The sequence below is a fragment of the Pseudophryne corroboree genome, chromosome 5, assembly GCF_028390025.1.
Source record: "Pseudophryne corroboree isolate aPseCor3 chromosome 5, aPseCor3.hap2, whole genome shotgun sequence".
NCBI classification, from domain to species: Eukaryota; Metazoa; Chordata; class Amphibia; order Anura; family Myobatrachidae; genus Pseudophryne; species Pseudophryne corroboree.
Genome location: NC_086448.1, coordinates 73,879,012 through 73,904,020, shown reverse-complemented (window position 1 = coordinate 73,904,020; position 25,009 = coordinate 73,879,012). Strand labels below are relative to the sequence as shown.

At 48.0% G+C, this 25,009-nt stretch overlaps 1 protein-coding gene across 1 annotated transcript in view; it reads right to left on the bottom strand.

Moving 5' to 3' along the window:
• Window positions 1-25,009, bottom strand: part of LOC134928789 (serum paraoxonase/arylesterase 2-like) — a 106,444-nt gene that overhangs the window by 12,849 nt on the left and 68,586 nt on the right. Inside the window, exons 5-6 of the mRNA XM_063924783.1 lie at window positions 10,147-10,273; window positions 353-553 (exon numbers count right to left, since the gene is read on the bottom strand). Of these exons, the coding sequence (XP_063780853.1) occupies window positions 353-553; window positions 10,147-10,273 (328 nt within the window). The remainder of the gene's footprint in view (window positions 1-352; window positions 554-10,146; window positions 10,274-25,009) is intronic.

The following is a 25,009-nucleotide window of genomic DNA, read 5'->3' as shown; positions in this document are numbered from 1 at the left end:
CCCCGCATGTCAGCGGTGATGCCTTTGCACTTCAAGAGTAGCTCCCGACCAGCGCAGCTTTAGCGAGCTGGCCGGGATCCACTCTTCGCTCCCCGGCCCGCAGCAACTGCATGTGATGTCACGCAGCTGCCGCGGCCCGCCCCCCCAATGGTCCAGCCACGCCTGCGTTGGCCGGACCGCTCCCCCTAAACGGCGGCTTAATGCCGCCGTCCAGCCCCCTCCCGCCCAGCGACCATCTCTGCCTCAGAGGCGATCACTAGGCTACGACGGCTGTCATGCGCCGGCGCACATGATCCCTTTCACCAGTATTGTATACAACATAAAACAAAAAGGCAAAGCCATAATAAAATACTTCTTATCGTTGGACATGGCAATTCCGTTGGCACCATGAAACCCTGATGCCGCTTCTCTGACATCGCCGGGACTGTAATACACCACGTTTGTCCACCTTGGTCCCAAGAACATTTCCATTTGTTTCATGGTGAAATCCGTGAAGTAAAAATCATTAGTAGCATAAAAGTTCTCAGGTCCAACAGCAACAATATCATTGACACTAAAAAAAGACATAAAGTCAAAATTATAACACATCTGTCAAACTGGTCAATTAATGACAAAGGCACCAATCACTTGTTTAGTCTCAGTACTACTCATAGCTTATCTAGTGCTCATAAAACCTGTACTGTGAATGTATCTGTTAGTAAATGTGGTCTGTAAATGGTGGCTGGAAGCAGCAGTGATAGCGCGCAGGGGCAAACGCAGGATTTAGTGAGGGGGGTTTCTGTGAGGGGGGGTATATGTATGTGTGCATGTATATATATATATATATATATATATATGTGTGGACAGGGAGTGAGGTACTAGAGGCGACCGCTGGTGCCAGACAGTATTATAAAACTAGGCAGCTTAGTAAAAAAGGAAAAACATTTATTTATGAAGCACTAAAACAAACCCAAGTCTCAAAAAAGGTGGGAATTTATACAGTAAAAATACATACACAAAAATGCATAAAATACTCGAAAAAAAGACTCCAAGGAAAAAAGAACATAAAAAGTAGGACATAAAATATACAGGAATAAAACGATCAAATTTCAAAAAAAGAGAGGAGTAAATATCTTAACTTAGTGTTTGAGGTTAGCTCAAGGTAGCACCCAATGCGTTTCGTCCTGTGTGGACTTCATCAAGGGGTCTTGATGAAGTCCACACAGGACGAAACGCGTTGGATGCTACCTTGATCTAACCTCAAACACTAAGTTAAGATATTTACTCCTCTCTTTTTTTGAAATTTGATCGTTTTATTCCTGTATATTTTATGTCCTACTTTTTATGTTCTTTTTTCATTGGAGTCTTTTTTCGAGTATTTTATGCGTTTTTGTGTATGTATTTTTACTGTATAAATTCCCACCTTTTTTAAGACTTGGGTTTGTTTTAGTGCTTCATAAATAAATGTTTTTCCTTTTTTACTAAACTGCCTAGTTTTATAATACTGTCTGGCACCAGCGGTCGCCTCTAGTACCTCACTCCCTGTCCACACACTTTTATTCTAGGCATCTATACCAGTGCCTTATCTTACCTGAGGTAAATAGGCTGACGCCCTAATAAACTATAGGGAGTGCCCGCTAAGCAGTTCTTTTTAGTCATTTTTATGGTTTGGTCCCAATACTAGTGTTGATATTTGAGATACTGCATCTGTGGCGCTGACAGCTTCCTTGGTACACACACATATATATTTATATATATATATATATATATATACACACACACACACACAAACGTACATATATACACATATATATATATACACACACACATATATATATACATTCATACATATATACACTAACACGCACATACATACATACACAAGCACAAACACACATACATACATAACTACAAATATATACATACACACGTTGTATGAATACTGTTTTCCTCACCAGGGGCTGGGAGCAGATGGGCAGCAGTGTGAGGATGGAGGGAGCTGCTGTCACTGAGCATGTGCAGTCAGCAGCTCCCCGCCGGGCATTCTGTAAGAAGAGGAGAGCTACTGTACATACAGTAGCTCTCCGTTGCTGCAGCAAGGCAGCAGCTTCACGGTCGTAATCACGTACGCGATCACAGCTTTTAGCTGAGAAGGAGACAGCTGTGTCTCCGTCTCAAAAATAGAAAATTCGGCTCATTAGTGGGGGGTTTCCAGGTACTCGGAAACCCCCCCTGCGTGCGCCACTGGTGCTGTATCAGCAGGAGGCATCTATTACAGTATTACACTACTGTGCATTTCATCCTCTTATGTACCGCACACTAGAGACGTTCAAAGGAGCTAGATGTCCTACTGAAGGCTTTCCGATATTCAAAGAAATGTGATAGTGACACATATACTTGCATTTCAACTAATATATACACCAGGCAGTCACATATTATGTTTGCACCACTATTGAGCTTGAAACAAAAATCCACAAATTTGGGGTGAGTTGGGGTAGATTTGGGGAACGGTGTCATCTGGCACATTGAGGGCATCGTCCATAATTGAATTGACGCTATAGACTGTATAACACGATTGTGACTCGCTCATTTGAATACTGTTTAACTACGTGGTCCAGGATTGAAGAACTACCCATTCCTGTGGATACTACACATCGGCATCTGAGTTATAGGCATTCTTCCTAGAGAACACAGCCTGTGCAGCGCCAGTAAGGGTCTGTTTGTGCTTCCTCTGTTCTATGACATTTATGTTCCGCTATCAGAGCAATACTTCACATTTACAGGGTAAGATCACATAGCGGGTGCGCACAATGCTACAGCATTATAGTAGGACTATGATAATGCTTCTCCTGCTCACAAAATAAAAAAGAGGATTTTGGTACTTACCGATAAATCCATTTATCTGAATCCTCTAGGGGACACTGGAGTCCTATACAGTAGGGGTGTGAAGCCTTGAACCGGAGATGTGGCACAATCTAAAATTAGCATTGTCTGCACAGCCGGCTCCTCCCCCTTCACATCCCTCCTCCCTCAGTTTGAAAAATTTGACTGAGAGAATAGGATATGACACTATAGCACATGGCGAGGAACCGAACCGTACAACATATCAAACAGCGGCCAAGAACTCTTAACCGAAAAAAAGGAACGCTGTTTATACGAACTGTTTTAAAACAAGAACTTAGAACACAGCAGGTTGACAGCACCGAGGCGGGCGTCCAGTGTCCCCTAGAGGATTCAGAGAAATGGATTTATCGGTAAGTACCAAAATCCTCTTTTCTCTTTCATCCACTAGGGGACACTGGAGTCCTATACAGTAGGGGACATCCCAAAGTTTACCCCCAGGGTGGGAGTGCTGTCGGTGACCTGCAAAACGAAACGTCCGAACTTAGATTCTCCGGACGCAAAAGTATCAAACTTGTAAAATTTCGCGAACGTGTGGGCTGAAGACCACGTCGCCGCCCTGCAAAGTTGAGTAGTGGAAGCACCCCTGGCAGCCGCCCACGAGGCACCCACTGATCGGGTAGTATGAGCACCCGTCTGAACCGGAACCTGTTTGCCACAGGAAACATAAGCTTGCCGAATGGTAAGTCTAATCCATCTAGCCAAAGACTGCTTAGATGCTGGCCAACCCTTCTTTGGCCCATCATAAAGGACAAACAAATGGTCCGACTTTCTGAAGGACGACGTAACTTGTACGTATACCCTTAAAGCTCGGACAACATCCAAGGACACGTCCTCATCTGTGAGACCCTGGAAAGATGGAACCACTATTGGCTGGTTTACATGAAACCCCGAAACCACCTTCGGAAGGAAGTCCGCCCTTGTACGGAGTTCCGCCCTATCCTCATGAAAAACTAAGAAAGGACTCTTACAGGATAAGGCTCCCAACTCAGAAACTCGCCTAGCCGAAGCCAAGGCAAGTAATAACGTAACCTTCCAAGAGAGATATTTCAGGTCTGTTCTTGTCAATGGCTCAAAAGTCGGTGACTTCAAATATTCTAACACCAAATTCAAGTCCCATGGTGCCGTGGGAGGACGAAAAGGGGGTTGAATCCTCAGAACCCCCTGTAAAAAGGTTTGAATCTCTGGCAAGGATGCTAACCGCTGTTGAAAAAGGATGGAGAGAGCCGAAATCTGAACCTTCAGAGAGCCCAGTCTGAGGCCTCCCTCTAGACCAGCCTGAAGGAAAAGTAGAAGTCGAGATAAATGGAAGTTCGTTGAATTCCATCCCCGCTGCTGACACCAAGCCATGTACCGTCTTCAAATCCTGTAGTAGTGCCTGTCTGTGACCGTTTTTCTTGCGGCAATCATCGTAGGGATGGCCGTTCGTGGAATCCCTCTGTTTCTTAAGATCCGGGTTTCAATAGCCACGCCGTCAAACGCAGCCTGTTCAGGTCGCGGTGTAGGAACGGTCCCTGAGATAGCAGGTCCTCTCTCTGAGGTAACCTCCAAGGATCTTCCGCAAGTAATCCTCTCAGGTCGGAGTACCAACTCCTGCGGGGCCAATCTGGTGCGATTAGAATGGCCCACACTCGTTCCCGCTTTACCCTTTTCAGAACCCTGGGTATGAGTGGGAATGGTGGAAATATGTAAACCCTCCTGTAACACCAAGGGAGTGTTAATGCGTCCACTCCTTCTGCTGCTGGATCTTGCGTCCTTGACACATATCTGGGCAGCTGATGGTTTTGCCGAGACGCCATTAGGTCCACCTGAGGTAGACCCCATCTTCTCACAATCATGTTGAAAATCTGTGGGTGAAGGCACCACTCTCCCGGGTTCATGTCCTGACGACTGAGGTAATCTGCTTCCCAGTTCTCCACACCTGGAATGAACACTGCCGAGAGAATGATGTCTCTTTTTTCCGCCCACAACAAGATCTTTGTGGCTTCCTTTAACGCCATCCTGCTCTTTGTTCCTCCTTGCCGGTTTATGTAAGCCGTCGTCGTGACATTGTCTGACTGAATCCTGATGTGTTTATTCACGACCAGGTCTTCTGCTAAGAGAAGTGCATTGTAAACTGCCCTTAGTTCGAGGATATTTATGGGTAGTTTGCTCTCCTGTAGGGTCCACCGTCCTTGAAACTGATGGTCGTTTAGGACAGCTCCCCAACCTCTGAGACTGGCATCCGTCGTCAGGATCCTCCAATCCCAAATGCCGCATTTTTTTTCCGGCTGCAAGGTTCTTGTGTAACGACCACCATATCAGGGAGACCCGTACCTGTGGGTGAAGTCGGATTCTCCGATGTAGAAGCCAGTGCGAGCCTGCTCCCTGAGTAATAAGGTTCATTTGGAATGGTCGTGAATGAAGTCTGCCGTACTGGAGAGCTTCAAACGACGCCACCATCTTCCCGAGAAGTTGCACACAGAGGTGCAGAGAAACGGTTTGCGTCCTCAGTACCTGAGCCACTAATCTCTGTAGGTCCTGGATCTTGTTCTCTGGCAGGAACACCCGTAATAGGACCGTGTCCAAGATGAGACCGAGGAATTGAATCCGTTGAGTCGGTACGAGGTTGGACTTTTGGAAATTGATAATCCATCCATGTTGAATTAGGAATAGATGGGATGTCTGAACATCCTGGAGCAGTCGATTCTGAGATGGAGCCTTGATCAATAAATCGTCCAGATAAGGTATAATCGTGACCCCCAACAGTCTCAGTCCTGCAACCATGATCGCCATGATCTTTGTGAAAATTTGTGGGGCTGATGCTAGGCCGAACGGCAATGCCCGGAATTGGTAGTGATCCGCCACCAATGCGAACCTTAAGTAAGCCTGGTGAGGACTCCAGATTGGAATATGCAGATATGCATCCTTTATGTCCATGGATACCATGAACTCGCCCTGTTCTAAGCCTGCAATGACTGATTGGATTGATTCCATCTTGAATCTGTAGACTCTTAAAAACTGGTTGAAAACTTTTAAATTGAGTATTGGTCTGACCGTCCCGTCTGGCTTTGGCACGACAAAAAGATTGGAATAGAACCCCGTTCCTCTCTGAGAAGCGGGAACCGGAATAATGACCTCTGCTTGTAGCAATTTGAGAATTGCTGCCCGTAGTGCCCTTGCCTTCTGAGGGCAGTGAGGCAATCCTGTTGTAAAAAACTGACTGTGAGGCCTCTGTTGAAATTCCAGTGTGTATCCCTGAGATATAAAGTTGCTCACCCAAAGTTCTGGTGAGGTTTTGGCCCAGATGTCCTGAAAACCTTCCAGTCGGCCGCCCACCAAAGGGGACCCCAGGTGAGCTGGGAGGCCGTCATGCCACGGTCTTGTCAGCGGGTTTATCCTGCTTTCTGGTTGTTGCTTGTGAGCGGCCTCTACCTCTGCCCCCACGTGCTTGTGTACCGAAACCCCTTCCTCTGGCTCGAAAGGACTGAGATCTAAATGAAGTAAATGCTGGTCCCGAATAACTTCTCCTAGTTTGTGGAGCGGTTCTCGTATACGGAGTAGGCAGAAAAGTGGACTTCCCCGCTGTAGCCTGCGAAATCCACTTGTCTAATTCTGGTCCGAACAGCATTTCACCCCCAAAGGGGATGGATTCTACCGCCTTCTTGGTCTCAGAGTCTCCCTACCATTCTCTGAGCCATAAAATCCTTCTAGCCGATATGGCCGATGCAGATATGCGCGATGCTATTCTGCTAATATCCTTAGAAGCTTGACACAAGTACGATGCAGATTCTCGAATGTGTTCTGCCAGTTGGGTAATCTCTTCTAAGCTATTTTCCTCCTCAATAGCTTGTACAATACGCCCGGACCATGCACCCATGGCCTTGTTGACCCAAGCACAGACGATCGCAGGTCTCTGCGCTGCACCAGCTGCAACAATAATTAACGCAGTATCAACTTTACGGTCTGATGCATCCTTTAAAGTAGTTACGTTAGGAATTGGTAAAATTGTCTTTTTTGACAACCTTCCTAGGGAAGCATCCACTACCGGCGGAGTCTCCCACTTGTCCATTACACCCTTAGGTAGGGGATAAGTTACTTGAAACCGTTTTGGAAATTGAAACCGTTTGTCAGGTTGTTTCCAAGCCTCCTCTATCTGAGATTGGAGGGATTTAGGAATAGGAAACACTGCTGAACGCGGCTTCTGGGATTCGAACAAATCGAAATCCTCCGGCTCCCGTATTTGCTCGTCCTTAAAACTTAGGATCTCTTTTACCGCGTCAATTAAGGAGTCTAGACCTGAGATTGCCGAGTCCTCCTCTGGAAAGTCGGCGTCTAGGTTATGTTCAATTAACTCACCTTCCTCCGTATCAGGAAGAAAACCCTCTTCCTCCTCTGATTCTTGTATCATAGGGAGAGTTCTTTTAACCGCTTTGCGCACACTCGTTTCTGCGGGTGCGGGCGGCGTTAACCTGATGAGAAATTCCTCCATTGTCTTTGAGAATCCCGCAGCCCATTCTGATTGTTGCTTGCGCGACTCAGCCATCTCCATGGAGATTCTATTAGCAAGGTTGTCTTCCCATACCTTGGCCAGAGCACTGCTCCCAGGTGGAGCGTCCTTGTTTAAGCAGGAGTCGCACACCCCGGAGCTGCCAACCCGCGTGCTCTTCTTGTTACATTTCGTACAAACATAACAGGTCTTGGAGGTCTTGGCTGCCTTAGACATGTTGTTTTGAAAACCCTGTACCAGGGTAGCCCGCCGCGCTTTCACCCTTTAAACTAGGAAGAGAAAGACTGGGAGATGACGGAAGCGAAGGTATTGGATCCGGCTGGAATTACCTGTCCTTTTCGTATATAAAAGGAGCAGGTCAATAACTTTACTTTAATTAACAATAATAAAAAATTAAAGGAAAAAAAAAAATTAAAACACCAGCCGACTCGCAATTCTCACACCCCAACTGTAATCAGCTACGATGTTAGAGTTGGTATTCGCTTGCTTCCGTGTATTTTCTGCAGGATCTTTGAAACAGAAGTCCCTTGAAAATATAAATTGTAAAGTTGATTACTTTTCAGGAGATCCTCATCTGTATATATATTATCCACCAGCAGAGGGAGCAGTTACCTAACGATCTCCCTGCTATCTTATACTATGCACTATGCAGGCAGTGCAGCAGGGGGAGCTAATTCTTTATTAAACAACTTCCCCTATGTATCTACTGGGATGAGGGGGAGGACCCACCCATTACCTCAGCCTGGCGCCATAATCATTAAACATGGCCCTCACTGATGTCTTGCAAGACTTTTGAAAATATATGCTGCTGTAAAGGAACCCTAGCCATTAGGCTATATGAGTTCCACTTGCTGCTGCCTCGGATGAACTTTTATACTAGCCCCCTTCCGCTGGCCGGCGCGCGCCGAGTCCACTCTCTGGCGCTCTGTGCGGACACTATTTTGGCGCGCTCCGGACCCGCTGGCCGGCGCGCGCCTGGACAGCTTCCCGCAGCGGCGCCTGAGCTCCACTTCGGCTGTCAGCTCTCTCGCTGTGCAGCGCGCCGCTCTGCCGTCCCTCCCTGCTCACAGGGAGGAAAGGCCAAGTCCCGCGCCGCACTCTGTTCCCGCGCCCGCCGCTGTTACTGCAATGTGAGGGGCTATATATACCGGAGGCAGCATTACATTGAGCTATTACAGGGGGCAGCTCTTGTACAGTGATATATTACAGGAGGCAGCATACAACAGAGATCAATTACAGGATCTCAGTGATATTTTAGTAAGGAAGGTCTCTCCCTGCTCACTATAAAAATATAAAAAAATAAATACATGAAAGACCCTAAAGGTGGGTACACACTATTAGATATATCTGCAGATCAATTGATCTGCAGATATATCTATGTACGGATCGGGCAGTGTGCTGTGCATACACACAGCCCGATCCGTCGGGGGACTGACGTCATGAACTGGGCGGGCGCTCGCGCCCGCCCAGTTCACCTGTCAATCACCGCCGGCCGCCGCAGCATGTGTACGGGCGGTCGGACGACCGCCCCGTACACACACAGCGACGGGCCAATATATCGTTAGATATATTGGCTGTCGGCTGTGCTGCGCGGCCGACGCGATACGTCTGTGAACGACGGAGTTCACAGACGTATCGCCCGTACACACTGGCCGACGGTCCCGCGATGTATCGGCCGTTCAAGAGAACGGCCGATACATCGACCAGTGTGTACGGGCCTTAACTCTTCCTTCTACCAGTACTCACTGTTAGAAGTCTTGGAGGATCTCCCGTGGGGAGATGCAGGTCCCTTTAATAGGGATCTTTGTCTCTCTGATATTAGGCAGCCTTGTCCCCCTTTTATTAGGGTTACGCAGCCCCTTTTAGTATCTTTTGTCAGGAGCTCAGTGCTCCCACGTTCTTCACCTCAAGCACAATTTTTCAAACTGAGGGAGGAGGGATGTGAAGGGGGAGGAGCCGGCTGTGCAGACAATGCTAATTTTAGATTGTGCCACACCTCCGGTTCAAGGCTTCACACCCCTACTGTATAGGACTCCAGTGTCCCCGAGTGGATGAAAGAGAAATAAAATACACAAACTTATACCCCCTTTTAAACCGCATTCCCAGGGCCAACCCGTGTTACTGAATACGAGTTTAAACTTCAAACCGGTCACAGTGGCTTAAAACCCGTTCAAACCGCTGGTTGGAATGGGGATATTGCCGAGGCTTACCTCTGCCAGTGCTTGGAAATGACATAATCTCCAAGCACCTGGGCTGCTGCTCTCCCTATACAGAGAATGAGACCCAGGTCGGAAGACCCGGATTACCTGTTCACACTCCCCCGTAACTAAGGGTCCTTCCCAGGACCAAACATGCATGCTAGCCAGGTTGCATTCCGTTAACCCCGAGCTGCAACCCAGGATAAAACGGCAAGAACCCAAGTTATTGCGGCTGTGTAAAAGGAACTTAACTAATCAATACTTGCACAAGTGCACCTATGGTAATTGCCAAGCTCTTGTCAAGATGAGCACACATTTTTCAGTCCTTGGAACGGCTTTCAAAAAACAATCTGAGCGATCGGTCATCTTTTCACTTTCTGATTTAAACTATTTTAATGCCCGCTAAATCTGTCTCTAGCCCCATAGCATAGAATGCCACAGGCATGTCACTAGGCAGGCGCACAAAACTAATGAGAAAAAAAGAGTAGTTGCAAGTTCACTGTATATACTGCACCAATTAACAGTTGTGTTAATTTGTTCCATAACTGAAGATAATGAGCATCCCCATTTCTGCAGTACCTGTGCAGAAGCGCGTGCTTAATCGTTTTCCGGTGCACAAGAACATTTTCCTCCTCCGCAAATTTAAATATCTCAATGGTGGTTTTATACTGAGGATGATTCACCACAAAGAGATAGACCGTGTCGTCTGAAAATAAAAGAGAAGAGACAAAGAGCTTACAATCTTGTATGGTATTGATGCAGAAATGGTCATTGAGGCTCATTCAGATATGGATGTTCTTGCTGCTGCTGTTGCTATCTTTTGCTGTACACAATTGCGATTTTATGCTAATATGGGCAGAAGCTAACCTGAGCATAGGGACCGCACTGCTATCACATAATTTCCACCCAACAGCGTATATATAATTGCTGATACATCGGTACCATCATCGCAAATTGGGTCATGTCGCAGAGAGCTGTTCTCTCGAGATGCTGAGGCTCTCCAGTATCAAGTAAGATCACAACTGCTAATTTATAAACGCCAAGAAAATGCCATCTGCACAGCCATGACACATCTGCGTTTACCCCACCACACCCTGTTACCACCCCCAAACACTGTTTTCCTGTCACTCACTTTGCGACTAATTCCTTGGTGCGACCGCAATCTCAATCACACTCCGATCACTTCAACAATGAAAATTCTTTGTTCAGACGTGAGTAAATCTACTAAGTTTTGTGCTTTCTACTAAGTTTTGTGCTAAAATACTAACCGGATGTGCTCTGCGTACCATGCACATTTTTACCTTAATCGCTCCATTGCGAAAATCGTCAACGACAGGGCCGGATTAACAATGGGGCGGGTGGAGCTGCAGCTCCAGGCCCTCCCATCAAACTAGGCCCACAGCATCTGATTTGCTGCTGCAGCCAGGAATTATTTTTTCCTGCTACAGCAGCAGCATGCCAGTGACAGTCTGAAGCACTGCTCCCTCCTGCCCGCAGTGTAGACGTAAAAATAGTACAGATGGACCTCTATTGGTCCATTTCTCACCGAGCGCTCAACATACTAGTAGGAAGCCGCTTGGGCAGGGGATCCATTGATGCAGGAACTCAGCAGGGGGCGGGGCTACACGGGACCCAGGGGGCGGAGCTACACGGGACCCAGGCTGCCTGCTGCTAACATGGCTGCCGCTGTTGCTGCTGCTGTTGAGAGGGAGAGAAGCTGCTGCACATCCATGTCCGGCCCAGCCAGTGAGACAGTGACTGCACCGAAGACCGAGTGAGTAGAGGGGATTGTGAGTGAGTGTGAGCTTCTGCAGGGGGTAGAGTTTAATATAGAGCAAGGGTGAGAAAGTATGTGAGTGTGACACTGCATGGTGGCAGGGAGTGTTTGAGTGTGATAGAGCGCAGGCCGCTGGGGCAAGAAGAGTGTGATAAACAGCGTGCTGCTGGGGGAGGGAGTGTATGAGTGTGATAGAGTGCTGGCCGCGGTAGGGGGCAGTGTGTGAGATAGTGGGCAGGGAGTGTGTCAGTGTAATAGAGCGCAGGCCGCAGGGGGGAGGGAGTGTGATAGAGAGTGGGCCACGGTGGGTGGGATTGTGTCAGTGTGATAGAGCGCAGGCCGTGGGGGGGGGGGGGGCGGGAGTGTGTCAGTGTGATTGAGAGCAGGCCGCGGTGGGAGGGAGTGTGTCAGTATGATAGAGAGCGGGCCGCGGTGGGAGGGAGTGTGTCAGTATGATAGAGAGCGGGCCGCGGTGGGAGGGAGTGTGTCAGTGTGGCGCTCTGTGTGGGCAGTGGAGGCAGGGAGTGTGTGAGTGTGATAGAGCACGGGGGGAGGGAGTGTGTGAGTGTGATAGAGCTCAGGCAGTGTGTCAGTGTGATAGAGTGCAGGCAGCGGGGGGCACGTAGTGTATGAGTGTGATATAGTGCAGGCCACGGTAAGGGCGGAGTGTGTGAGTGTAATAGAGCACAGGCAGCAGGGTCAGGGAGTGTGTCAGTGTGAGAGAGCTGGCCGCGTGGGAGGGAGTGTGTCAGTGTGATAAAGCGCGGGCTGCGGGGGGGAGGGAGTGTGCCAGTGTGATAGAGAGCGGTCCGCGGTGGGAGGGAGTGTGTCAGTGTGACGCTCTGTGTGGGCAGTGGAGGCAGGGAGTGTGTCAGTGTGATGGAGTGCGGGCCGCGGTGGGAGGGAGTGTGATAGAAAGTGGGCCGCGGTGGGAGGGAGTGTGTCAGTGTGATAGATCACGGGGGGAGGGATTGTGTGAGTGTGATAGAGCACAGGGGGTGGGAGTGTATGAGTGTGACAGAGCTCAGACAGTGTGTTAGTGTGATAGAGTGCAGGCAGCGGGGGGCAGGTAGTGTATGAGTGTGATAAAGTGCAGGCCACGTTAACGGCGGAGTGTGTGAGTGTAATAGAGCACAGGCAGCAGGGGCAGAGAGTGTGTCAGTGTGAGAGAGCGGGCCGCGTGGGAGGGAGTGTGTCAGTGTGATAGAGCGCGGGCCGCGCGGGGGAGGGAGTGTGTCAGTGTGATAGAGAGCGGTCCGCGGTGGGATGGAGTGTGTCAGTGTGACGCTCTGTGTGGGCAGTGGAGGCAGGGAGTGTGTCAGTGTGATAGGGCACGGGGGGAGGGAGTGTGTGAGTGTGATAGAGCTCAGGCAGTGTGTCAGTGTGATAGATTGCAGGCAGCGGGGGCAGGTAGTGTATGAGTGTGATATAGTGCAGGCTACGGTAAGGGCGGAGTGTGTGAGTGTAATAGAGCGCAGGCAGCAGGGGCAGGGAGTGTGTCAGTGTGATAGTGCACAGGCCGCGGTTGGAGGCAGTGTGTCAGTGTGATAGTGTAGGCTGCGGGGGGGGGGGGGGAGGGAGTGTGTCAGTGTGATAGAGGGCAGACAGCGGGGACAGGGAGTGCGTCAGTGTGATAGAGCACAGGCCGCGGTGGGAGTGAGTACGGGGCCAATGTGTTTTCCTATTGAGGCCATTAAGTCCCCCCTTCCCCCTCTCCTTTGGGGTCTAGCGTGTTTTATTTCACCCTTTGAGACCAATGTTTTTGTTTGTATATTCCTGTTGGATGCCAATGTGTCTTGAGATTGACAACCAGCTCAGTGGTATAAATATGAAAGTCCGCTGTTTTCTCATAACTGGAGATTTCTCATGGTGTTAAAACTAGAGATGAGCGGATTCGGTTTTACTCGGTTTTACTCGGTTCTCAAAACGACATCTTATTGGCTCACGGATGTCACGTGTTTTGGATAGCCAATAAGATTCGGTTTTGAGAACCGAGTAAAACCGAGTAAAACCGAATCCGCTCATCTCTAGTTAAAACGTGGTTATACCATTTGTGTTGTGTGGTATGGCTGACTGATGGTCTCCTGCCCGCAGGTCAGCATACTGATGCCGGGATCCCGGCAGCATACCGACTCCGGGATCCCGGTAGGGAGGGGCGAGTGCAGCAAGCCCCTTTACGGGCTCGCCGCGCTGCGGGCTCGGTGGTCGCCACGGGTTCTATTCCCACTCTATGGGTGTCGTGGACACCCACGAGTAGAAAAAGCACCTGTTGGTCGGCATGCCGACCATTGGGATAGTGAGGGGGGTGGGATTTTGGTGGAGGTCATGTGACCGTCGGTCTGCTGACCGCCAGTCACATGAATACCTCCCCCGTTTCTGACATTATAGATAGCACCCCACTGATGAGACTGTGGGAGGAGTGCATATTGCTTTAAATAACTTTTCATACATATAGATGTATTTATTTAAGAGTGTATTTTACCCTGAAATTAGGATCGAGAACTCGATTTTATAAAACAAGTGGGTCTCGGGAGTTGCGCTCTACGTACAGGTAATCACTGCCTGGCTGTGACTGTGGCCAGCCTCTATCACCCCATGACGCACTGCAGCTTATCCTAAAATGCTGCTCTGCGCTACTGCTAATAGGTTTCTGCCACGTCTCCACCCCACCCCCCAGTAGCTGGCAGTAAGTCAGCAGCTGCAGAGGCGTCAGGTGTCATCTGTGCGAGAGTTCGGCACAGCCATAGCATCACCAGCGCAAGGAGTAGGAGAAAAGGCATCCACCTTAAGCCAATGGCAGCGGATGGCTGCCGGGATCTTACTACCCCACAGTACATGTAAGGGCTGGATATAGAAAATACTTGTGTATAGTAAATACTGTTTGTTTGGGGGGAAAAGGGAGCAAACAGAGTGTGCTGCCTGTCGTATTTTATATACTGTTTGTGGGCCCTTTTTTGTGTATTGCCAACCCCCCTCAATAAAAGCCAAAGCGCTTCCAAGTTGGACTCGGGTACGGCCGTGTGTGCATCTTTTGCTGCTGTAGCGTGTGCGACTTTATGCTAATATTGGTACAAGCCCTTCCCTGGTGTAAAGCCATGCGTGTAAATACGCAAGCTGTGACATGTCCACTTTCAGCTTCTTTAGACATTGTAATTCCTCTTGGTGCATCTTTCAAAACCTGCACCTGCCCCATGCTAGGTGCAGACCTCTATCAGACTACGGCCTCCAATATTAGCAATTAATCATCTGATTCTGCTACCACTTCAGTGACATTCCTATAACATCTCCATAAGAGGGTGAATCCCCCAGTCACTGCCCAGGAACCCCCAATACATTTTACCTTAGCTATGTATTAGAGATGAGCAATTTGGGTTTGTATCTCCTATCTATCTATCTATCTATCTATCTATCTATCTATCTATCTATCTATCTATCTATCTATATCTAACTATGGCCCTCATAACGAGTTGTTCGCTCGCTAGCTGATTTTAGCAGCAATGCACACGCTAGGCCGCCGTCCTCTGGGAGTGTATCTTCACTTAGCAGAATTGCGAACGAAAGATTAGCAGTTCTGCTATTAAATATTTCCCTGCAGTTTCTGAGTAACTCCAGACCTACTCCTAGATTGCTATCACTGCAGACTGTTTAGTTCCTGGTTTGACGTCACAAACACGCCCTGCGTTCGGCCAGCCACTCCCCCGTTTCCCCAGGCACGCCTGCGTTTTTTAGCACACTCGCGGAAAACGCTCAGTTACCTCCCAGAAACGCCCCTTTCCTGTCAATCACTCACCGATCAGCAGTGCGACTGAAAAACGTCGCTCGGCCCTGTGTAAAATTGCATAGTTTTGCGTGAAAGTACTTAGCGCATGCGCCCTGCGGCTCATACGCATGCACAGAAAAGCCGGATTTTAGCCTGATCGCTATGCTGCGAAAATCGGCAGCGAGCGATCAACTCCGAATGACCACCTATGTCTGTGTATGTATCTGTGTGTGTTATATACACACACATACTACTATATGCTGGGTCACCTAGGTCTTCCCCCTGTTCTGCCCTGTCCAGGCGACACTCTCTCTTCAACCCCACCCCCTCTATCCACCACTCCTGATATACCTTTTCAGTATAGCTATTATGAAAAAGGTAAAGTCTTTTTATTTTTTTTACATATAGAAAGATTTCACATTCATGACATCACTAAGCGACCTGTAACCCCTTTCGTTGAGAGATTTCATACTTACGTCATCACTAAGCACCATTATTCATATTATGGTCATGTTAACAAGAGATGTTTCCCTTTGTTCATTTGTAGATTCTGACATTACACTATTGATATAAGCGAAAAAGGGAGGGATGTTGAGGTTCTTCAATGTAGGCGCTAGTCACACATCCCCTGTGCAGACCACACCCTCACATCAACCACACCCCCCACGTTACTAGTCACACTCCCTCTGCGTTTTCGCATCCCCTGCGGCGGCTAAAATAGGCCTTTTATAAATTTCAGCTCCAGGCCCATGTGGATCTTAATCTGGCACTGGTCAACGAGCGAACAACTCGGAATGACCCCCACTAGCCGCTTTGCGACCAGTCCGGAATAAGCCTTAGTGTGACTGGTACTAGTTAAATTTCTTTGGCCCTTGTAAAGAAGGATTTGAAAAAGTTGTAGAGGTCTATTTATCACTTATCAAAATGTCCTATATTCTATCAGCACTCATTGTTGGTTCACACAGAAAGCCTAGGGGGTAATTCAGATCTGATCGCAGCAGCAAATTTGTTAGCAGTTGGGCAAAACCATGGGGGTCATTCAGAGCAGCGATCAGGCTAAAAATGCGCATGTGCGACGTACAGGCACAACAAACGATGTAGTTTTGCACAGGGTCTAGCGATGCATTTCAGTCGCACTGCTGGCCGCAGAGTAATTGAGATGAAGTGGGCGTTTCTGGGTGGCAACTGACCGTTTTCAGGGAGTGTGCGGAAAAACACAGGCGTGCCGGGAAAAACACAGGCGTGGCTGGGCGAACGCTGGGTGGGTTTGTGACGTCAAATCCGGAATTGAATAGTCTGAAGTGATCGCAAGCGCTGAGTAGGTTTAGAGCTACTCTGAAACGACACAATTTTTTTTTGCAGGCGCTCTGCGATACAACCGTTCACATTTCTGCTAAGCTAAAATACACTCCCAGTGGGCAGCGGCAGGCCCGCCATCAGGGGGGTGCCGTGGGCACAGCAGTCCCGGGCCTGGCCTCTCTAACAGAGAGGAGAGGGCCCGGGCTGCCTGTACCTCCGTTCGCCTGACGCCACTCATCCCCGTCTTCTGCCACAGCCTCCCATCCCCGTCTTCCGCCACCGCCGTCCGCAGCAATCTAATGGAATTGTCCTTTTCAAAATGGCCGCCGCCTAAGAGAAGACAGTTATTAAAGATACTAGAGGAGGCTCCAGTATCTTTAATAACAATCTCCTCTGAGGCGGCGGCCATTTTGGGAGGGACCTTTTCAATTTAAGCAGGCAGGCGCGAACAGTCTGCTCTGCAGCGGCTGAAGCAGTGGCGGCCGGGGGGTGGGGGGAGAACCCACTGAAAGAGCAGAACCCTCACAAGAAGCAAGACCTTCACAACAAGCAGGTACTGAATAATTAAAGGGGGGGGGTCATATTATAGGGACAAGGGCATTAATGTTGGGGGTATATTATGTTGTCAGGGGCATTACTGTGGGGCATAATATGGTGACAGGGGCTATGGTGTTGCTCCATATCTGCTTATGATTTATATATATATATATATTAGAGATGAGCGCCGGAAATTTTTCGGGTTTTGTGTTTTGGTTTTGGGTTCGGTTCCGCGGCCGTGTTTTGGGTTCGACCGCGTTTTGGCAAAACCTCACCGAATTTTTTTTGTCGGATTCGGGTGTGTTTTGGATTCGGGTGTTTTTTTCAAAAAACACTAAAAAACAGCTTAAATCATAGAATTTGGGGGTCATTTTGATCCCAAAGTATTATTAACCTCAAAAACCATAATTTACACTCATTTTCAGTCTATTCTGAATACCTCACACCTCACAATATTATTTTTAGTCCTAAAATTTGCACCTAGGTCGCTGGATGACTAAGCTAAGCGACCCTAGTGGCCGACACAAACACCGGGCCCATCTAGGAGTGTCACTGCAGTGTCACGCAGGATGTCCCTTCCAAAAAACCCTCCCCAAACAGCACATGACGCAAAGAAAAAAAGAGGCGCAATGAGGTAGCTGTGTGAGTAAGATAAGCGACCCTAGTGGCCGACACAAACACCGGGCCCATCTAGGAGTGTCACTGCAGTGTCACGCAGGATGTCCCTTCCAAAAAACCCTCCCCAAACAGCACATGACGCAAAGAAAAAAAGAGGCGCAATGAGGTAGCTGTGTGAGTAAGATAAGCGACCCTAGTGGCCGACACAAACACCGGGCCCATCTAGGAGTGTCACTGCAGTGTCACGCAGGATGTCCCTTCCAAAAAACCCTCCCCAAACAGCACATGACGCAAAGAAAAAAAGAGGCGCAATGAGGTAGCTGTGTGAGTAAGATAAGCGACCCTAGTGGCCGACACAAACACCGGGCCCATCTAGGAGTGTCACTGCAGTGTCACGCAGGATGTCCCTTCCAAAAAACCCTCCCCAAACAGCACATGACGCAAAGAAAAAAAGAGGCGCAATGAGGTAGCTGTGTGAGTAAGATAAGCGACCCTAGTGGCCGACACAAACACCGGGCCCATCTAGGAGTGTCACTGCAGTATCACGCAGGATGTCCCTTCCAAAAAACCCTCCCCAAACAGCACATGACGCAAAGAAAAAAAGAGGCGCAATGAGGTAGCTGTGTGAGTAAGATAAGCGACCCTAGTGGCCGACACAAACACCGGGCCCATCTAGGAGTGTCACTGCAGTGTCACGCAGGATGTCCCTTCCAAAAAACCCTCCCCAAACAGCACATGACGCAAAGAAAAAAAGAGGCGCAATGAGGTAGCTGTGTGAGTAAGATAAGCGACCCTAGTGGCCGACACAAACACCGGGCCCATCTAGGAGTGTCACTGCAGTGTCACGTAGGATGTCCCTTCCAAAAAACCCTCCCCAAACAGCACATGACGCAAAGAAAAAAAGAGGCGCAATGAGGTAGCTGTGTGAGTAAGATAAGCGACCCTAGTGGCCGACACAAACACCGGGCCCATCTAGGAGTGTCACTGCAGTGTCACGCAGGATGTCCCTTCCAAAAAACCCTCCCCAAACAGCACATGACGCAAAGAAAAAAAGAGGCGCAATGAGGTAGCTGTGTGAGTAAGATAAGCGACCCTAGTGGCCGACACAAACACCGGGCCCATCTAGGAGTGTCACTGCAGTGTCACGCAGGATGTCCCTTCCAAAAAACCCTCCCCAAACAGCACATGACGCAAAGAAAAAAAGAGGCGCAATGAGGTAGCTGTGTGAGTAAGATAAGCGACCCTAGTGGCCGACACAAACACCGGGCCCATCTAGGAGTGTCACTGCAGTGTCACGCAGGATGTCCCTTCCAAAAAACCCTCCCCAAACAGCACATGACGCAAAGAAAAAAAGAGGCGCAATGAGGTAGCTGTGTGAGTAAGATAAGCGACCCTAGTAGCCGACACAAACACCGGGCCCATCTAGGAGTGGCACTGCAGTGTCACGCAGGATGTCCCTTCCAAAAAACCCTCCCCAAACAGCACATGACGCAAAGAAAAATTAAAGAAAAAAGAGGTGCAAGATGGAATTGTCCTTGGGCCCTCCCACCCACCCTTATGTTGTATAAACAGGACATGCACACTTTAACCAACCCATCATTTCAGTGACAGGGTCTGCCACACGACTGTGACTGAAATGACGGGTTGGTTTGGACCCCCACCAAAAAAGAAGCAATTAATCTCTCCTTGCACAAACTGGCTCTACAGAGGCAAGATGTCCACCTCATCATCATCCTCCGATATATCACCGTGTACATCCCCCTCCTCACAGATTATCAATTCGTCCCCACTGGAATCCACCATCTCAGCTCCCTGTGTACTTTGTGGAGGCAATTGCTGCTGGTCAATGTCTCCACGGAGGAATTGATTATAATTCATTTTAATGAACATCATCTTCTCCACATTTTCTGGATGTAACCTCGTACGCCGATTGCTGACAAGGTGAGCGGCGGCACTAAACACTCTTTCGGAGTACACACTTGTGGGAGGGCAACTTAGGTAGAATAAAGCCAGTTTGTGCAAGGGCCTCCAAATTGCCTCTTTTTCCTGCCAGTATAAGTACGGACTGTGTGACGTGCCTACTTGGATGCGGTCACTCATATAATCCTCCACCATTCTTTCAATGGTGAGAGAATCATATGCAGTGACAGTAGACGACATGTCCGTAATCGTTGTCAGGTCCTTCAGTCCGGACCAGATGTCAGCATCAGCAGTCGCTCCAGACTGCCCTGCATCACCGCCAGCGGGTGGGCTCGGAATTCTGAGCCTTTTCCTCGCACCCCCAGTTGCGGGAGAATGTGAAGGAGGAGATGTTGACAGGTCGCGTTCCGCTTGACTTGACAATTTTCTCACCAGCAGGTCTTTCAACCCCAGCAGACTTGTGTCTGCCGGAAAGAGAGATCCAAGGTAGGCTTTAAATCTAGGATCGAGCACGGTGGCCAAAATGTAGTGCTCTGATTTCAACAGATTGACCACCCGTGAATCCTTGTTAAGCGAATTAAGGGCTCCATCCACAAGTCCCACATGCCTAGCGGAATCGCTCCGTGTTAGCTCCTCCTTCAATGTCTCCAGCTTCTTCTGCAAAAGCCTGATGAGGGGAATGACCTGACTCAGGCTGGCAGTGTCTGAACTGACTTCACGTGTGGCAAGTTCAAAGGGCATCAGAACCTTGCACAACGTTGAAATCATTCTCCACTGCGCTTGAGACAGGTGCATTCCACCTCCTATATCGTGCTCAATTGTATAGGCTTGAATGGCCTTTTGCTGCTCCTCCAACCTCTGAAGCATATAGAGGGTTGAATTCCACCTCGTTACCACTTCTTGCTTCAGATGATGGCAGGGCAGGTTCAGTAGTTTTTGGTGGTGCTCCAGTCTTCTGTACGTGGTGCCTGTACGCCGAAAGTGTCCCGCAATTCTTCTGGCCACCGACAGCATCTCTTGCACGCCCCTGTCGTTTTTAAAAAAATTCTGCACCACCAAATTCAAGGTATGTGCAAAACATGGGACGTGCTGGAATTTGCCCATATTTAATGCACACACAATATTGCTGGCGTTGTCCGATGCCACAAATCCACAGGAGAGTCCAATTGGGGTAAGCCATTCCGCGATGATCTTCCTCAGTTGCCGTAAGAGGTTTTCAGCTGTGTGCGTATTCTGGAAAGCGGTGATACAAAGCGTAGCCTGCCTAGGAAAGAGTTGGCGTTTGCGAGATGCTGCTACTGGTGCCGCTGCTGCTGTTCTTGCGGCGGGAGTCCATACATCTACCCAGTGGGCTGTCACAGTCATATAGTCCTGACCCTGCCCTGCTCCACTTGTCCACATGTCCGTGGTTAAGTGGACATTGGGTACAGCTGCATTTTTTAGGACACTGGTGAGTCTTTTTCTGAGGTCTGTGTACATTTTCGGTATCGCCTGCCTAGAGAAGTGGAACCTAGATGGTATTTGGTAACGGGGGCACACTACCTCAAGAAATTGTGTAGTTCCCTGTGAACTAACGGCGGATACCGGACGCACGTCTAACACCAACATAGTTGTCAAGGCCTCAGTTATCCGCTTTGCAGCAGGATGACTGCTGTGATATTTCATCTTCCTCGCAAAGGACTGTTGGACAGTCAATTGCTTACTGGAAGTAGTACAAGTGGTCTTCCGACTTCCCCTCTGGGATGACCATCGACTCCCAGCAGCAACAACAGCAGCGCCAGCAGCAGTAGGCGTTACACGCAAGGATGCATCGGAGGAATCCCAGGCAGGAGAGGAATCGTCAGAATTGCCAGTGACATGGCCTGCAGGACTATTGGCATTCCTGGGGAAGGAGGAAATTGACACTGAGGGAGTTGGTGGGGTGGTTTGCGTGAGCTTGGTTACAAGAGGAAGGGATTTACTGGTCAGTGGACTGCTTCCGCTGTCACCCAAAGTTTTTGAACTTGTCACTGACTTATTATGAATGCGCTGCAGGTGACGTATAAGGGAGGATGTTCCGAGGTGGTTAACGTCCTTACCCCTACTTATTACAGCTTGACAAAGGCAACACACGGCTTGACACCTGTTGTCCGCTTTTCTGTTGAAATACCTCCACACTGAAGAGCTGATTTTTTTGGTATTTTCACCAGGCATGTCAACGGCCATATTCCTCCCACGGACAACAGGTGTCTCCCCGGGTGCCTGACTTAAACAAACCACCTCACCATCAGAATCCTCCTGGTCAATTTCCTCCCCAGCGCCAGCAACACCCATATCCTCCTCATCCTGGTGTACTTCAACACTGACATCTTCAATCTGACTATCAGGAACTGGACTGCGGGTGCTCCTTCCAGCACTTGCAGGGGGCGTGCAAATGGTGGAAGGCGCATGCTCTTCACGTCCAGTGTTGGGAAGGTCAGGCATCGCAACCGACACAATTGGACTCTCCTTGTGGATTTGGGATTTCGAAGAACGCACAGTTCTTTGCGGTGCTTTTGCCAGCTTGAGTCTTTTCAGTTTTCTAGCGAGAGGCTGAGTGCTTCCATCCTCATGTGAAGCTGAACCACTAGCCATGAACATAGGCCAGGGCCTCAGCCGTTCCTTGCCACTCCGTGTGGTAAATGGCATATTGGCAAGTTTACTCTTCTCCTCCGACAATTTTATTTTAGGTTTTGGAGTCCTTTTTTTACTGATATTTGGTGTTTTGGATTTGACATGCTCTGTACTATGACATTGGGCATCGGCCTTGGCAGACGACGTTGCTGGCATTTCATCGTCTCGGCCATGACTAGTGGCAGCAGCTTCAGCACGAGGTGGAAGTGGATCTTGATCTTTCCCTAATTTTGGAACCTCAACATTTTTGTTCTCCATATTTTAATAGGCACAACTAAAAGGCACCTCAGGTAAACAATGGAGATGGATGGATACTAGTATACTTATGGATGGACTGCCGAGTGCCGACACAGAGGTAGCTACAGCCGTGGACTACCGTACTGTGTCTGCTGCTAATATAGACTGGATGATAATGAGATGAAATCAATATATATATATGTATGTATATATAATATCACTAGTACTGCAGCTGGACAGGTAGATAATATATTTATTAGGTAATGATGACTGATGACGGACCTGCTGGACACTGTCAGCTCAGCAGCACCGCAGACTGCTACAGTAAGCTACTATACTATAGTAGTATGTACAAAGAAGAAAGAAAAAAAAAAACCACGGGTAGGTGGTATACAATTATGGATGGACTGCCGAGTGCCGACACAGAGGTAGCTACAGCCGTGGACTAACGTACTGTGTCTGCTGCTAATATAGACTGGATGATTGATAATGAGATGAAATCAATATATATATGTATGTATGTATATATAATATCACTAGTACTGCAGCCGGACAGGTAGATAATATATTTATTAGGTAATGATGACTGATGACGGACCTGCTGGACACTGTCAGCTCAGCAGCACCGCAGACTGCTACAGTAAGCTACTATACTCTATAGTAGTATGTACAAAGAAGAAAGAAAAAAAAAAACCACGGGTAGGTGGTATACAATTATGGATGGACTGCCGAGTGCCGACACAGAGGTAGCTACAGCCGTGGACTAACGTACTGTGTCTGCTGCTAATATAGACTGGATGATTGATAATGAGATGAAATCAATATATATATGTATGTATATATAATATCACTAGTACTGCAGCCGGACAGGTAGATAATATATTTATTAGGTAATGATGACTGATGACGGACCTGCTGGACACTGTCAGCTCAGCAGCACCGCAGACTGCTACAGTAAGCTACTATACTATAGTAGTATGTACAAAGAAGAAAGAAAAAAAAAAACCACGGGTAGGTGGTATACAATTATGGATGGACTGCCGAGTGCCGACACAGAGGTAGCTACAGCCGTGGACTAACGTACTGTGCCTGCTGCTAATATAGACTGGATGATTGATAATGAGATGAAATCAATATATATATGTATGTATATATAATATCACTAGTACTGCAGCCGGACAGGTAGATAATATATTTATTAGGTAATGATGACTGATGACGGACCTGCTGGACACTGTCAGCTCAGCAGCACCGCAGACTGCTACAGTAAGCTACTATACTCTATAGTAGTATGTACAAAGAAGAAAGAAAAAAAAAAAAAACCACGGGTAGGTGGTATACAATTATGGATGGACTGCCGAGTGCCGACACAGAGGTAGCTACAGCCGTGGACTAACGTACTGTGTCTGCTGCTAATATAGAGTCTAGACTGGATGATAAATTATTGATAATGAGATGAAATCAATATAATATCACTAGTACTGCAGCCGGACAGGTACTATATATATTTATTATGTAATGACTGATGACGGACCTGCTGGACACTGTCAGGTCAGCACAGCACCACAGACTGCTACAGTAAGCTACTATAGTAGTATGTATAAAGAAGAATGAAAAAAAAAAAACCACGGGTAGGTGGTATACAATATTATATATATATATATATTATATATATATATATATATATATTAAACTGGTGGTGATTGATTATTAAACTGGTGGTCACTTCAGGTCACGTTGCAACTTGCAACTAGTACTCCGAGGCCTAAGCAGACAATCACAAAATATATTATTATACTGGTGGTCAGTGTGGTCACAACAATGGCAGTGTGGCACTGACTCTGGCAGCAAAAGTGTGCACTGTACGTTATATGTACTCCTGAGTCCTGCTCTCAGACTCTAACTGCTCCCCACTGTCAGTGTCTCCCCCACAAGTCAGATAATACACTTACAGTCACACTATCTAATCTATAAATATCACTTCAGCAAGTAGTATAGTAGTATACAGTATAGTAGTACTCCTCCTAATAATGCTCCCCAAAATACTGTGTCTCTCTCTTCTCTAAACGGAGAGGACGCCAGCCACGTCCTCTCCCTATGACTCTTGATAAAGCTAAATATTTATCGTTACTTATCCCTTTATGAGGTCTAAGAACACTGTACGCTATCTACGTGAGAAGTACCGTAAGGGTACGCAAGTTGCGTATCGATCGCGTAGCCGTGATCGAGACGCTCAGGCGTCACGTTCACTCACGGCCAAGTGACCGCAGGCAGGCAGACTATTGGCTGTTGACTTATCGTAATGATTCGCTATAGCGTAGCGGCGCTCGGGACCACGAGGAGATCACCAGCGATGCAGACGCTCACAACGTTAAACCTTTATATCTATACCTTTAGTAATGAAATACACAGCAAACCTTAATGTAGAGATAAAGTGTAAGTGCAACCTTGTGTAACCTGATTAACTACAAAGCTGCTTGAGCGTCACCGATGCTCAGGGAATACTTAACACTATAAAGAATACACAGATACCTGGGCTTAGGGTCCGAAACCTATTATGTGTATTATGACTATTATACTTGCAAAGGGAATCACAGTACAAATGATACACTACAATATAACATAAACCAACTAACCAGATA